Raw genomic sequence first — 15,918 nt, forward strand, 5'->3', positions numbered from 1 at the left:
GAAATTTGGAAGAAACCTAAGAGTAGGAAACTCAAAAGAACACAGAGAGAACATGTGAAATTTCACACAGACAGTAATCTAAATTTGAGATTGAGACTAGAAAACATGAATCTTTGAGGCAGTAATGATGCCTGTCACACTACTGTATTGTGTGATATTATATTACAGTTGCTAAATAACTCTGTATATTCTGAGTAGTGTCTGAGATGGACAAAGGTACAACATTCTTATAAATCAATACATTCAGCCTCAATGGCATTATTAGGGGCATTGTCATGCTGAAACTGGTCTCCTAGTTCTCCTACTTCAACTAAAGGGAAAATGTAATGCTACTGCATCCAAAGAATCCTATGTAATGAGTGCTTCCAACTTTGTGGTAACAGTTTGGGTAAAAACCACATAGAATATGTGTACATAGAATACACACCTCAGAATATGTTCTTTCTTATGTCATGTTTTACTTTTATTTTAATTATTTAATAATAAATAAAAACAAAATGTTATGCTTAAACTGAATATCAAATTGTTATTTATTTATTTATTTATTTATTTATTTATTTATTTATTTATTTCGTGGTAGCCTGTCTCTAAATATGTAAGATGGTCTTAAGCACAAAGTCAGTAGTTGGTTCTGAATCTTAAATACTATAATACAGTGTAAGTACAGTATATTGGAAGTGTATCACAGAATCACTACCTAATACACTATCCATTTACTTGTTATATACTTGTTTGGACTACACTGGGCAATGCCTTAAATGCACGATGTAAACCAGCATGCATGTTAAGATAAAAAAATTCACATGAATTTACATTTGCATGTAATTAGTAAATTAGGCACAGATATATAGGCTTAATAATAATTGAATTAGTGTTATGTGATAGCAGCAAAAACATACATACTGTCATCAAAAGAACTTTAAAAGCCAGGAGAAACAGCGTTTATTTATTATACCAACAAACTTTGGCAATTTAGCAGTGTTCACATTTGGAAATGCATTTTGTCAATGTTTATGAGCAGGGTTTCTCAGCTTCCATTTTGGGAACCAACTGAACTGCACAGCTTTCCAATGTTTCCTCACTGCCAACATACATGATCCAAATGAGGAAAGGTTTAATAATCAGCTGAATCACAGTTACAAAATTCTCACCAGGTCAGTGGTTTTCTAGGACTGGTTGAGAAGCCCTGGTTCTGGGCTTATAACACATTTGCTGATGTACATCTAAGCTGGAAAAGGGATATATTTAATTGTTAAATAATATACATGAGTGATAATAATGCTTAAACTACTTGATGTGGTTTTCTCCTTTTTAAATAAAGCTTTTCAGTTACTTAAGTACCTTCAAGAGCATGGTTTAGATAAATAAATAGAATGTTCTCCATTTGAACATGCACAGCTGATTTGTTCGGGAAACATATATTTACACAAGGATAGAGCTTTTGCTGTCTGTCTTTCAAACTATAACACGCTGAAGCACAACACACATACAGGTAGGTGACTACATTAAATGCTCACACAGTCATACTTGCACGCACACACACACACACACACGCACTCACACACACACACACACACACACACACACACACACACACACACACACACACACACACACACACACGCACGCACACATCCTCATACAATCATGTACACTTTCACTATACATTCCTCTTTTCTCTACAAATTCTAACTCCACTTTCATAGCTAAACCTATTAACATGATAAAGATGTAATGTTGAAAAAAAAATACAAATAAAAACAAGAGTCCAAACATCACATTTAAATATCTCAACAACACAAAATTTTTTCAGCTATTTTCTAAAGATTTTCTTTTTCAATGCCATGTTCACAAATAATATGACTTCATGCATTGTGAGATTAATGTCTTGATCTTCAGCCTTCCTTGGCAGGATGCTGTGGACTGAGGTTTGTGGCTTCAGGGCTTTCAAATGTACATCTTTCCTACCATAGGTGGATGTTGACAAGTCCTGCTACTTCTGTGAAAGTATTGTACAAACATATCTAGAAAAAGTCTGTCAGCCCCAGAAAACCAGGTGTCCTGAGCTGCATTTTTTACAATTGAATATCAAGGACGCTTGTTTTCAAGTTCTGTGATTTTTCATATTTTGGGCTTTTGGTTTTGGCCCTTCATCCAAAGTAGAGGTCTTTGCTGAGAGTACTTGGTTCCAAGGCTTGTAATAAAGGGAGCAGTGGGTTAAGTGAACCCACACTTGGTTGTCCCTGTCTTTTTTTGTTTTCATGATGCAAAATAAGAGCTCTGCATGGAGTAAAGTCGGTCAATCGGGTTTCCCACACGTGCCTGCAGTGAGCCTGCTTCTGAAGAAGCCATGAAGCAGTCACTAAGGCTGGTCAAGGAGGTGTCGCTGTCAATGTCATGGAATATGGAGTCATTTCCTGTGGAAATTGAAGAGGTTAACCAATGTCGTTTAATAAATTTAGCATGAATGTATTTACAAATTATTCTCCTCATCTTTACATTATTTATCTTCTTTTTCTTCATATATTATTATAATATATATTTTCTTTGCCAATTTATTTAATACAGTTCTTTCACAAATGATAATTATGCAATGAAAGCAACAGACATTCAAATACAAATCAAATGTGTTTAAACTAAAAATGAATCAACAAAAGCATACAGTTATGTTGGCTTCTGTGCTAATCTTCAGTTTTTTTTGCCATTTTCCTTGTGGGTACAGTTAGGCTTAATACTCAGTTCCAATCTTAATGACACCATTACACAAGACAGTGACAGGTTGATGGGCTATGGTTTTTTAATGAGCTGGCAATGCTGCCTGTTTCCTGTTGTTACGCCATAAACCCTGAGCTGGAGTGTGATGAAACTGGGGATTGGGGCCCTGCCATTAAAGGGAATGGATGACAAGGCACCTGGGACCTCTTCATTGTTTATCTGTGACCAAACATACATGAGTAACACTCATCATGGAGTTAATAATATTGAGAACACAGGCCATAAAACTATTACAAGGAACTTCTCTCTGGTCTTATGAGCTTTTGTCTGTAATGACAACAAAGAGTGCACACTAGTTTTACAATGCTTGTAATTTCTCAAATCAGTATTTTTTAATTGTGTGATGTTTTGAAAGCTGATCTATTTACTTTTGGTCTGCATGATTAGACTATCACATGTCATGATTAAGTAATGTTGTCCTTACGTGTTTTCACTACATATTATAAAAGGACATATTATACTCAAACACATAGATAGATAAGATGATTGTTGGCATTGGAACTAAAATGAAGGGCCATTGTAGGGAGCACCGACTATATGGGGATAATTTAATTTAATTGTATTCATTGTATTTCAGGTATCAGTGGTTAGACTTATTTGTGTGCTATTATTGTTTTCTAGTAGTGGTTTGCTTAACTGCAAATCTTTTATGTATCTTGGTGACTGTATTACTATTCAAAAATACATGGATTGCTTAAAAGTCCATGGTGTGGTTGCTTTATGAAAACAAAAAGAAAGTCTGAACACATGGTGTACTACTAACCGTATGGGTTCATGTGATCTCCAGGCATCTGAGGTGGGGTAAGACCCTGCTGGAAGGCATCAGCAGTGTAGCCATTTTCCATGGCAACCATCTGCTGCTGTGCAGAGGCCAGTGGTGTGTAGGAGTTCATCATGTTCTCCATCCTATTGGACATCACCTCTGAAAACCAATTGGAATATAACATAAGACTGAGTGCTGAGAATGCTTTTAGATTTTAGATTGAAAACCCGGAGAACAACTCTTTCTGTTCCGTACAATCATACTTTTGGTACTTTTAAAAACCTTGCCCAGTTCATGCAGCTAATGCAAAACATTTATTTGTTGGTTTATTGTGGAAAAATGGTTGTCAATATAGAGATTTTTTTAACAATAGTATCTTCAATCTAAAATAATCTGCGCTCCAAACACTTGCAAACAAGAAACATGCTTGAGCACAACATGATTCCTGCAGCTAAATCCAACTGAGAAATTCTCCATGAGTCCCTCCAAGAGCTAAGAGTTAGAAGTCTTGTGGCTTTTAAACATGAGAATGCCATCTCAGATCTTTCTTTAGAGTGGTAAGCCCATGTACGAATGTCTGAAATTAATTTTTAAAGACACCATAATGTTCCGTTACATGTTTCTTGATTGTGGTGCAATTAAGGTTATTTTTTCGTTTTGGTATCAATTTTATCAGGATGCACATAGGAACATTTTGTTGAGGGTAGCTTACATTGTACTGCAGTGGTTTAGGAGTATTTTGAATATTTTATTAAGCATTCTACTGTCCCACATGGCCATGCCAAATTCCCCACAGAGCTACCTTTTCAGTTAATTCTCATAACGAAAACAATATTGCTGGATTTAGACATGGGTTACTGACCAGTCAGGGAGATCATTGTACATCTAAATTACATGAATGATCTATTTAAAAACAGGGATGTAAAGTAACTGTAAGATACCACAGAACTGCTGAATGACATATCTGTCAGAGTTTAGAAAAGTGGAACTGTAAACTTGTGTGGATGTGATGACTCTACAGTTCTGGCACTTGACAGCAATCCAGCACTGTGCCCTTTTTAATTTATTTATTTATCTTTTTTTACAGCCGAGTTTGTGATAAAGCCTCATAACTGGATGCACCATGAGGATAGTCTAACATTGGTCTATAAAATAAAAGTATTATTACTCTTGCTTTATAGCTGAAGATGATTCAATGATCTTTGGATTATGAGTTTCCAGCAGAGAAGGTACAAGGGGGTCTGCTCAGCAGTAAAATGTCAATATTAGCTTTGGGATTTCCCCAAAGTAAAGAGAGAAAGAACTGTTCTCATGTTGTACAACAGAAATGCATGCTTCTTACCTTATCTCTCTAGAGATCTTCAATCTAAATTTACTTTATGCTGATGTCTTTAATTATGTTTTGCTTTAGAGTAAAACAAGTTTGCCAACATGACCATTGTGATCGCATTTATTCTTTCTGCAATTTAGTGCATGTAGTCAAATGCATTTGAAAAATGCCAAAATGATAGCCCAGTAGTGACAGTGAAAACATTCATCTCAGCATTAAAATCAGACTTTCTGTAATTCTGCAGACACAAAAGATGCTGTAATGAATATGCTTTAAGCACTCCAGGAATATCAAGTGGTTTTCTTCACAGGGAAGACAGTAATAGTGGTTCAGTTGATAAAAGAAACGAAAACAAATGGCTATTTTAATGGCATGAGTAAATATATTTAATTCAGAATTAAGGCTCCTATGCATGGTGTTTGGAATAATATTTTTACCTCTGTCGAGTTGTTAAAGGATCTTATAACAAATTAACTATCAGTAGGTTTTAAATCTACTGTACACTTTTTTTTCCTTTTGAACTACTAAATATGGAATAAATGAGTCAAAGGGGAACTTTGACCTGAAATGATTTGTCATAGTAATGTGAGGACAACAAGATGTGTAACAATACTAAAGCAATCAGTATCCAAATCAGAAATAGAGCCTAACTTGTCCTCTGTGCTTGAGTGAAAAGAAACATTATATACCAGTCTGTCAAAAATGGGATGCAAGGTTGTTTTCAGTCTAGAGAGAAGAAGGTGGGTGGAGGGGTCAAGATACAGGCAAATTTTAATGTGCTTGTATTGTAAATTAATATACCACCTCCAAAGACTATCCTGCATAGCCCTAGTTGCACAATTTTTTTTTCTGTGATTCTTACCCACTGACAGAGCTCTGTTTGTGTTTGGACACCACTGACGTTACATCACGCAACACAAAAGGGAAATTCAGTAAGAATTATCAATCATGTAAGCATACAGTATACTATGGCATTTTACAGTATTTTATTGGTCTGGTGAAGACATAACCACTGACATACCAATGAATATCATCCAATCACCTAACCATCAAGGATTTTTTTCTTTAGACAAACAGATTTTGCAATGAGGTTCATATTGGGTCACTGTACCTTGGCCCAGCCTTTGGGAGTTTTGCTGCTCCTGTTGCTGCTGCTGTCTTCGGGCCAACTTCTTCATCTGAAAAAACACAGATAAAGGCACAATCAGAACTCTTCGGGACATCCCAAACTCAGTCTTTTGCTCTTTTCTAACTCAAAAAAAATATGATGTTCCTTGTTGTTCACCTCTACTTGAACTACACAGCCGTCTATCTGAATACATTATATTATCCTGGGGCTTTTGAAGATAGCATCAGAGCTAGAAGGTGGGTTTCAGACACTAACATAAGAATGCGATGGATGTGAGTGCATCACTCTTTCCCTTGCAGGGAGTTTTTTGTGGAATGCACTGAGAGGTTAAGCCCGAGGCAGATTATGGCTGAGATTTGCTGTCTCTATCCCCACTAGCGTTCTCCTTTTTGGCAGTGCCTGTGGAGGGCTTTGCTTTAGCACCGTGGTTGGAGGATTACTTGCAGATTGTAGTGTTATCTGGTCTCAGGCTGTACATCATTGGGTTCATGTAGGTAATACATTGTGATGGATGGGCAGAGTTCATGTTATGAGGGCTCACCTTGGCTCTCTGGTTCTGGAACCACACTTGAACCACACGTACACTTAGGCCTGTTTCAGCAGCCAGGGTTTCTCTAACCTGCATACAAAGGCATCAAAATGAGCAACTTTTCATTAAAATATCTCAAATAAGGCTTTTTTTTTTGTTTAGTAGCAACGTTAAACATCATGTTCTCATTATCATTTAACATTCAATATACCAACTAAGCCTGTTTTAAGTTTAAACACTTTTAGCTTTAATTACAAATAAAATCCTGTAATTTATACAGGAGACACACATATAGCAGTTTTCAAGAAAACTGATCCAAAAGTATTCTAATACCTATTCATATTTTCATGTAGTTTTACAGAGTCTTCTTGGAGCACACTCTGTAAATACACTTAATTTCTGAAGATTTGATCAGTCATCACTCAGGCCTCACTCATGAGATTAATGATGTGCATGCTATTGCTGCATTCGAGGCAAAGTTGCAACATACAAGTGGTAAAAGCTAAAGAAATTGCTCCCTCAACTTTAAATTTCAACTTTATCACTCTGATTTTCCATCTGGAAGTTCCTTTTTTGCTTATGGAGTTCACACTATAAACAGCACCTTCTCAGATGCACCTTCTCTTTTCTTAAAATAGTTTATAGCAGTATTAGATTCAGTTAATATAGAAACACAAATCTTGGTTAAATTCATAAACACTGACAATATTATTCACTGTTTCCAACATACACATTGACTGGCTAGCTTGTTGCAAATATTGTTTTTAGTGCAAAGTGTTGCACTGTTTAAGTAAAGTAGTACAAACAATACATGTTGAACTTGCTAATTACAATGATGTACACTATGAACACGGCATATCTGCCTAAAGTTACAGTGGGGTTTATCTCGTTGAAGGCTTCATAAAATAGTTTTAAATTTGAAACTAGATGACTAGAGACATTATGAAAGGACTGCTTAGTGTGTGTTTTTTTTTGTGTATAGTGTACACGTTATTTTATTTAATCCTTTTTTATACACATATCCTTCATTAGAAAATTTTAAACATGTGGTACATCAACACTATAATATTTTATTTGTGAAAGAACATACTGTCTAACAAGAATTGCAATATTTTGTTGAAATTACAAAAAATATCAAAGGTCAAACAATAAAAAAAAAAACCATGTCTGTTTCTTGCTGCTACATTGCAGTGGCTCACCTTTCGGCAGGGTTTTGATGACACCTCAAATGAAGCTTTGAAGGCCCGTCTTTGTTGCGTGGTGAGGATGGTACGTGGTCGTTTGGGTCTCCTTGGATCTTTTCCATCATCCCCTTTGCCCGTGCCTCCAGAGCACTTCTCCGGCTTGATATCCAGCTCCTCATCCTCGCTCTTCTCTGGGGAAAGATCCATCATTCACAGGAATCAGCACATTTCTCTGTAATTTTTCAGACAGGCTATTGATGAATAGATGTTTTTGTTCTGTTACATTTTCAGGAGATTCAGACACAGAACATCCATAATGACAAGAGACACATGTGGTTTTAATACTTTTATCAATTTATTGCTGAAAGAATAGGCCACATCCTCTTACAAGGCTACAGCCGCATTTTGCAAAGCACTATGAAGTATGCACATTTGTCACTGGACTGGACATTGTGTCATTTATAATTAATAACACACAGCTTTGGCTGTTTTGCACTGAATAAATCTTTGATAAGATGCCTGCACACAAAGGATGCTATACTGTAGGGAGAATAAGTGTGTGGAATTTCTGTACATATGTGAAGTAGATATGAAAACCACAAAGTCTGTAGGCTTCTAATCAATACCCATGACCATGCGCACATTATGTTTGCAAAAACAAAATGCTAAATCTTTTTTACTATAGGCAAAAATACAGTTTTGCAAATTGCAGGAAAATCAAACTTAAACTTTGGACCCCACTTTTCTAGGTGAAAATCTTTATCCCAGCTTGACATAAAATATTCAATATTCCTTTTTACATTAAGACTTCTAAAACAAAAAAAATATATGATGTTATTCAATCAACTAATCACCATGTCTCAATAAGATGGTGATAATACGTGTGATCCTCAGGCGGTCAATCAAAGCCTTCCCCAGTCATGATAATCTCTTCCAGTAGGTCGTACTAATGCGCCATCTAAATGAAATGGCTCCTGGCTCTCCTACTGTAATTACAATAGCCAAGCGGGGGATTGGCTTTATTGTTCAGTGGATGGAGGTTTCATCTAATAAGACAAAGCAGCTTATGTGTGATAGAATAATAATCGTAATTAGAAAAGGAGCTAAACTCCATGACATGGCAGAGTTCAAAAGTTAAAAACCCATGTAATGGCTACAATCCCCAAGTGACAGTTTCCTGAAATGAAGGGCTGCTGCAATTTGGTGCAGCGGCCCTTTAGTGGCCTCTGCGGCATCAGCGGCAAGTGCCAATTAGGCTAGGAAACACTTTGGCCCTTTAAAGACAGTGTGCACACACACATTTTAGTGTGGAACAGAGGACTGATAAGAAGCATAGGTCTGCTGCTAAACTTGAAACCGCACCTAAACCCCACCCCGTTATTCACAGGGATCTGCTGTTTACATTTTTTTTCCAGCAGCATCCCATCAATATGCTTTAGCATCTCTCTGTTACAGTTATGCCTTCATGGCTGCCAGATTATCCAGCCATGTTATGTCTGTACTATTTCAGTGGGAATGTGGATAATATGCATACACTATTATGTCAGCATGCAAAAAACAAAGGCACAACATATTGCAATATTCAGAGTATATCTCATCTGGAGGACGATAAATAATAACCTGAAAGAGGTTTCTACAGCCTGTATTTCTTATTTGCTTACCCGAATCAGAGTCATCTGGACTGACTGATCCAAGCAGATCTTTCTCCTTTTCATAGTCACTCTTGCACAACAGCTGGCCGTCTTTCAGTACAAATTCGTCACCTTTGCGGAGCTGTCGGTCGCACACACAACAGCAAAAGCAGTTGAGGTGATAAACGCACTCTAACGCCCGCATCACAAATTCTGTGGGTGCTATCTTCTCCAGGCATCCACTGCATTTTGTAGCAAATAATCTGTGGAGACAGAAACCATGGTAGGAAGTCATGAGAAACAACACATAGTGCAATTAATTGATTTGTGCTTATATATTGTTTGCCACTGTGGGATTTTAGGGAATACTAGTTTGTAGTGATGAGAAATGTCTCTACATGTGGTTGTCCATCACACCACTGTGATTAAGGGAGCAGTGGGTGTGTGGCTAGGACCCTGGGTGATCTCTTTTGACAGCAGCTCATCTGTTAAAGCACGCTGGATAACCTCTCAACGCCTCAGCAGAGCCCAATCAGAGGAAATGCATGCTTGTTGCCCTGCTCCAAATGCACCAGCAAACCTCAATCAGCACCACAAATCACTGGCTTTACCACATTCAGTGATTAGTCCTGCTGCTGCTGGAACAATACGCCTCCAATTCATGTCTTACAGGATCAAGTGACCAGCTTCTGAATGACATTTAAGTCATATCTTAAATCATACCAAAATCAATATTATTTACATCAAGTGACAAAAATTACATTCTGTGAAATACTCATTTGCCTACGAGTTAATTGTTAGTGTGTTTGACGTAAATCTTATAATAATTAGGCTATAAAACTGTCTAAAATATAAATGTAACACAGGTTCAAATGACCGCTTTATAGCTGCTCCAGCATTATCTCCAACTACAAGGTAAAGGGATCTCACATATGCTCTTTGATCAAAAAACACACAACTCACATGTTTATCAAAAACCATTGGAGAAATCCAGCTGTCACCATAGCTTTCATTTCCTCTGTGCTCAGATAATAACTTTTTGTTATAGTCAAAGCTGAGACAGTCCATCCTTGTGCTTAAGTCTGAAGGCATAGAGCCAGAGATTAAACGACCTGCTAAAGGAAGTGAATGAGTGTGATACTGTCCAGGCCATCATAGCTGATTTATTAGCTCTGGCTCTTTTGTTTGCTTGGGCTGGTGGGACAGCTGCTGCAGTGCTTGCCTATATCTAAGCTTTGCATCAATGCCATTGTGCACTATGACAGGGAAAGAGAGAAAGCTAGTCACCATCTTCTGCTGATACTAGACATGGTTGGCAGACAGTGATAAATATGGGTAAATACGAGGCCACATGAGAGGGGTAGCAGTGGTAGCCTTTGTAATGATAATTGCTTTGTAAAATGCTGATATACATATTGATATTCCATGCATTGAACACACCGGGTGTGGTGGGCAGCTGTACTGATGTTTGGAAAAGGATAGCTAGGGTATTAGTGTTGTGGTTTTTATCTTGTTTGTCTTTTGTGACATTTGTTGTAATTACTCCCATGTGTACAAATAATCATTGTTTAAAGTGCCCTATCATTCTCCAAGATACCACTGTGTAAGTTAAATATGCTAAATATTTAAAATGAATAATGACTTTATTTACAGGCTATTTAATTCTCATAAGTACCTGTGACAGCATTTTAAGCTTATCAGGACAACAACAATATGAACATTGGCAGTGTTGGGAATTAGGAAAGGCAGTAATCTTTGATTTATTGTTAAACATTAAGAAGATTAAAGAGCTTTTCCCAACAAAGGATAGTGGTAATACCTTAAAAATGGCACATTAAGCAATTTTGTGCTACCTGGAGGAATATACCAAAATAAATGAGTAAGCACATTTGACTGAAAGGGTGGAGATTCTGGTTTGTAATTCATTATATATATATATATATATATATATATATATATATATATATATATATATATATATATATATATATATATTAATACTCAGTTTTCTCATTTTACAATTGCTTCTTCTCTGTTACCCATGATTTAAATAAGCATGTATAATACCAGAAATAAAGCTTGCCAATTTCCTCTATTTTTTTTATTTTCCCTGATATATATATATATATATATATATATATATATATATATATATATATATATATATATCTCATATATTTCCCCTATAATATCTATAATAAATACATCATTTTATTAATATAGTCAATAATAAGTTAAAAAAAGACAAATAAGTTATGTACTGATAGCAGGAATAATTTTATCATTTCACTCCCAATTACATTATTTGTCCTGCAAACATATGCTCTGTGGCAGATTGAGTTTTTATCCTAAATAGTAATTTTTCTGTTTGATTTTAAACAAAGTATTTATAAGTTAAATTTAAACTATTGCATGTCGGTCCTGTCAGACTCATAGATGATGAATCTGTCATGATCCTATCCACACGTCCAGTTCAAATGTTTATTCAATGATGAAAATCCTTGCCTGAGAGATCAAGCTTGGAAAACAGGGATAAGCTGGAAATTACCATTTTGAGCTGCCGTGGCACTTCCTGGATTCGCTTGCTCACCTCTCCGCTCCATGCTCTTGAGATACTTATTGTCCAAATGAAAACATTCTTTTTCATCCCTTTATTTTTGTCTCCTCCTCTTTTACCCTCCTGCACTAATCTTGTAAGCTATTATTTTTCTATTTCCCCTCTCTGTCACTTTGCATTATTTTTGCTGCTGTAATTCCCATTCGTTCCTTCTGAAGTCTTCCTGTCCAGCTTTGTCCTGGAATCTAATCCTGACTTCTTTGGCTGTCGTCAACCCCGCCCCCCAAGTTCGACATTCTCAGCAGGATCTCAGATGGAATAGCCATGCATGATGCCCCTGCTATAGCAACCACACCCTGGCAGGAAGGCGATGGCTAACTTTTCGGATGGCCAGAGAAAGCCTTTCACAGGGCTGGCAGCAGAAGTAAATCCTTCTTGGAGGAACAAGAGGAATTAGCAGGGAGCAGTGGAGTAGGGATTTAACCCTACCCCTTTTTTTCCTTTTGAAAGGCACAGTCACTTCAACTCCCACTGCTATCCACAATCAAACAGGGCAAAGGCAGGGGGTGGCAGAAAGAGAGAGAGAGAGAGAGAGAGAGAGAGAGAGAGAGAGAGAGAGAGAGAGAGAGAGAGAGAGAGAGAGAGCCAATGAATGACACAAGCACTGGATTGTGGAGGAGCCCCTAATCCCATTTTAATACCTTTCCAAGTTCAGCGCCAAAAGAATGCTCTTTAAAAACAACGCCACAGTGTGAGCAGGCGAAGGCCAGCCGGGGGAGTCACCACTCTCAATCCCCCGTAACATTACCTGATTAACAGCCCGAGGCCTGAGTTAGCAAAAGAGTACAGCAATGCGTTGAGAGTCCAGACTTCCTGTTAGCAAGGCTGCTACAAGCATAGGGGCAAAGCAAATGTCATAAACAATGGTATAAACAAGGTCAGTGTTGTCTCAGATGCCGTGCCTAGTCTGGAGAGGATTTCTGTCCTGTGGTTTAAGATGAAAGCCATAAGCGAGAGAAGAAAGACAGAACTCCAGTGGAGCTGCTGCTCTTTGGGGCTGGACACAGGCCCACATCTGGGCCTTTTTAAGCTACTCTGCTCTACAAACTCAATAAGTACAAACACTGCTACCGGACGCACAACGTAAGATCATATTTGAAAGATCTCAGTTTGAGCTCATTGGTTGATCTCAAGGAATAAAATGTCGTCCTTTCTCTTTTTTTCTTTTTATTATTTTAAAGAAAATGCTAGATACGTGTTGAATTTAGTGAGCACTGTAGATATCAAATTGTACTTTTACAGTATGACACATTATATAACAACAAAAGCACAGAAATGGCATCTCCCACGAAAGCACAGAAATAACATCATTTTAGAATGAACACAAATCAAAGTGAAAATAATAAGCATAATGAAGGGAGAGGAAAGTGGACTAAGGCCCAGTGTTTATAAATGGTGGACATGTCTGTTCCCCTACCAACACCTGAACAGCAGGTGTAATTTAAGCAAAGCAGACGCAATTTTGATTCAGGCGCTCCTAGTCCAAGACCCCATAAACAGAATCTGAGATAATCCCCAGAATACTCCCCAGGTGATCATTATCAGCTTACACTGACTTTTTTAATACACAGACAAAATAAATTGTCATTCAAATTATTTGTGCTCACATGCCTGGACTTTTCCCAGAGGAATGTTCTCTCATGGCATCTATGAGCAACAAGTGTACTGAAACTCTGAGTAAACCTTTTATTTATTTTTATTTTTTTACTTTGACCAAAATTTAACATATAAGAAAATGATCAAATAATTTAGATAATTTGATTTAAATTATTTGCTTCTTGTGGAATTTTTCCAATTTTTCTAAAAGTCTTGGCTGCTGGAAAAAAACAAACAATCAGAAATGGTCTGTTAGATAAAGATATTTTTGTGGAAGAAAAATAAAAAAGAAGCAAATGGGGAGTTGAAAACTAAGTTCAATGGATCTTCATGTCCTCTGTCTTGCCAAAACAAGGCTCTCACCTTCCAGTTCCTCTTTTTTCTCTCCTTTAGACCACAAAGCAGCCCGCTTACAGGAGTATGTGGTCTTTTCTTTGAACAGATTATGAGCAACTTAAAGTGTGACAACATCTTAAAGCTTTCACCACATGTTGCCAATGATTTCCCCACCACAAAAGACCTTCCTCTCTATGCCTCTGCCTAGGCGATAAGGATCACAGACCAGAGGGAGATAAAAAGACAAGCCTGGAGGAGGGGGAAAGAGGTGGGGGCAAGCCTGGATAATTGGCGTACATTTAGCAACACATGCTTTTCTCCCCACCTATTCTTCTCTTGCTTTCTGCTGAACATGCATGAGGGGGAGGTCATAACAGTTTACAGCAGAATGACTTCTTATGTCACCACATCTTCATCAAAGACAGAGAAAGGATAAGGATTACCCAGGAGGACAGCTGTAAACGATCGCTTTGAACACCATTCCTCTGGCTTCACCAGCCGAGCTCCCCTGGTTGTGTATTCAGTGCCAATCATAAAGACATAAGTAATGAGGAATTTTGAGGCAGATCAAGGAGAAATATTGTACTATATTGAACTAATTCTGTGGTCTCAAAGCTATATGTGCAGGAATTGTAACATGTCGCTTGTGGGAATGCCAAAATGACCTTTGTAAATTCTGGAGCATCCATGGCTTTTGAGGCCAGAGAAGATCTTAGCTGGGATTTTTAAGAAAATGGTGAAGTATTACACAACAGCAAGTGCATAAAGGTGTTTTATTGTTGTATAATTATATAATGTTTTCTTGGTATATATTTATTTTCTAATTATATTTAATTACAGCCAATTTACATTCAAAAACATAGTTTTAAGGTAAAGATGGGAAAGTTGTAGCTAATGTCCCATCAATTAATGATTATATACAGTACATTATTTAGTGTAATTCACAGTATTTCCTTTGCATATTTCAAATAAATAGTTTACATAACATTGTAATTGTGAACCAAAAAAAAGAATTTTACTCAGATAATGTTTAAAAAGGGGGAGCTATAGACAAAACATTTTTTTATGATCAAAAGTATTTTTAATATGTGCACAACTATTAAATATTATTAGTAGATTTTTTGTATAATTGCTTTTGCCTTAATGATAATCAGGCCTCATCTATACACTTTTTTTAACCTTTTTGCACTTTTCGTCTTTATAGTGCCGTGTATTTATGCTATATTCTGGTCTTTTACCGTGCCCATTTTTTATGATGATAGATTCTGGAATGCTGCCCTGCATCTGTGACTGTGACACTACCAATGAAATACTCATATACAATCATCAGACAGAGAAGACAGAAAAGAGCAGAAATAGCTTCCCATGGTAACCACTTGATAAATGTATTAATGAATGTATTTGTATATGTATTTATATATGTAAAGGTGCTTTTCTGACAATGTCCATTGTACTTTACAAATAAAATTTAATAAAAATTCAGAGGGCTGTGTCTTATTACCTTGTCATATCACCTATTCATTTTTGTCATTCTCAAAGCTCAAATAGGATGGTGTTAATAATAGCCAGTTTAAGTATACTTTAATACCTGTAGCATCTAATGTACTTACTACTGGTTTTACTGCACTGAGCATTTATGCTTTAACTGTGAATAAAGCTTGGTTAGACAAACATGTATATTCTTGCATTATGTAGCAGGAATTATAAGACTAACCTCAGCCTGCACTCTCATACTGAAACCCAATTTGAGAGGCCACATTATCAATGCAGTAGATCATAACTAAAGTCCTTAAAGTTTAACCACACTCTAAATAATGCTGTTTCATTAAAGTAAAAAGATACTATATTAATTAAAGCAAAAAAACTTCTGTTTAATAATCCATAAGAAAATTGGCCTCCATTAATGCTTAGTATCAGCATTTCTCTTTAGTGTGGTGAGATTACAGTGTAAAATAATGAAGCAAAATAAAAGAGTTGCCATGTCTTTCCACAGTCCCCAGGGCAAGCTCGAGAGAGCGGCTCTAAGAG

General features: G+C 36.8%; 1 protein-coding gene across 7 annotated transcripts in view; it reads right to left on the minus strand.

Moving 5' to 3' along the window:
• Positions 1-925: 925 nt before the first annotated feature.
• lmx1bb (LIM homeobox transcription factor 1, beta b) overlaps positions 926-15,918 on the minus strand; it is a 53,693-nt gene continuing 38,700 nt past the window's right edge. For all 7 annotated transcript variants that reach the window (XM_046870300.1, XM_046870301.1, XM_046870302.1 and 4 more), the window contains 6 exons: positions 9,372-9,604; positions 7,726-7,901; positions 6,539-6,616; positions 5,980-6,046; positions 3,539-3,697; positions 926-2,417 (listed from right to left, as the gene is read on the minus strand). In XM_046870300.1, coding sequence (XP_046726256.1) covers positions 2,260-2,417; positions 3,539-3,697; positions 5,980-6,046; positions 6,539-6,616; positions 7,726-7,901; positions 9,372-9,604 — 871 coding nt within the window. In that variant the 3' untranslated portion in view covers positions 926-2,259. The remainder of the gene's footprint in view (positions 2,418-3,538; positions 3,698-5,979; positions 6,047-6,538; positions 6,617-7,725; positions 7,902-9,371; positions 9,605-15,918) is intronic.

This window comes from Silurus meridionalis, chromosome 17 (genome assembly GCF_014805685.1).
Source record: "Silurus meridionalis isolate SWU-2019-XX chromosome 17, ASM1480568v1, whole genome shotgun sequence".
Lineage (NCBI taxonomy): Eukaryota > Metazoa > Chordata > Actinopteri > Siluriformes > Siluridae > Silurus > Silurus meridionalis.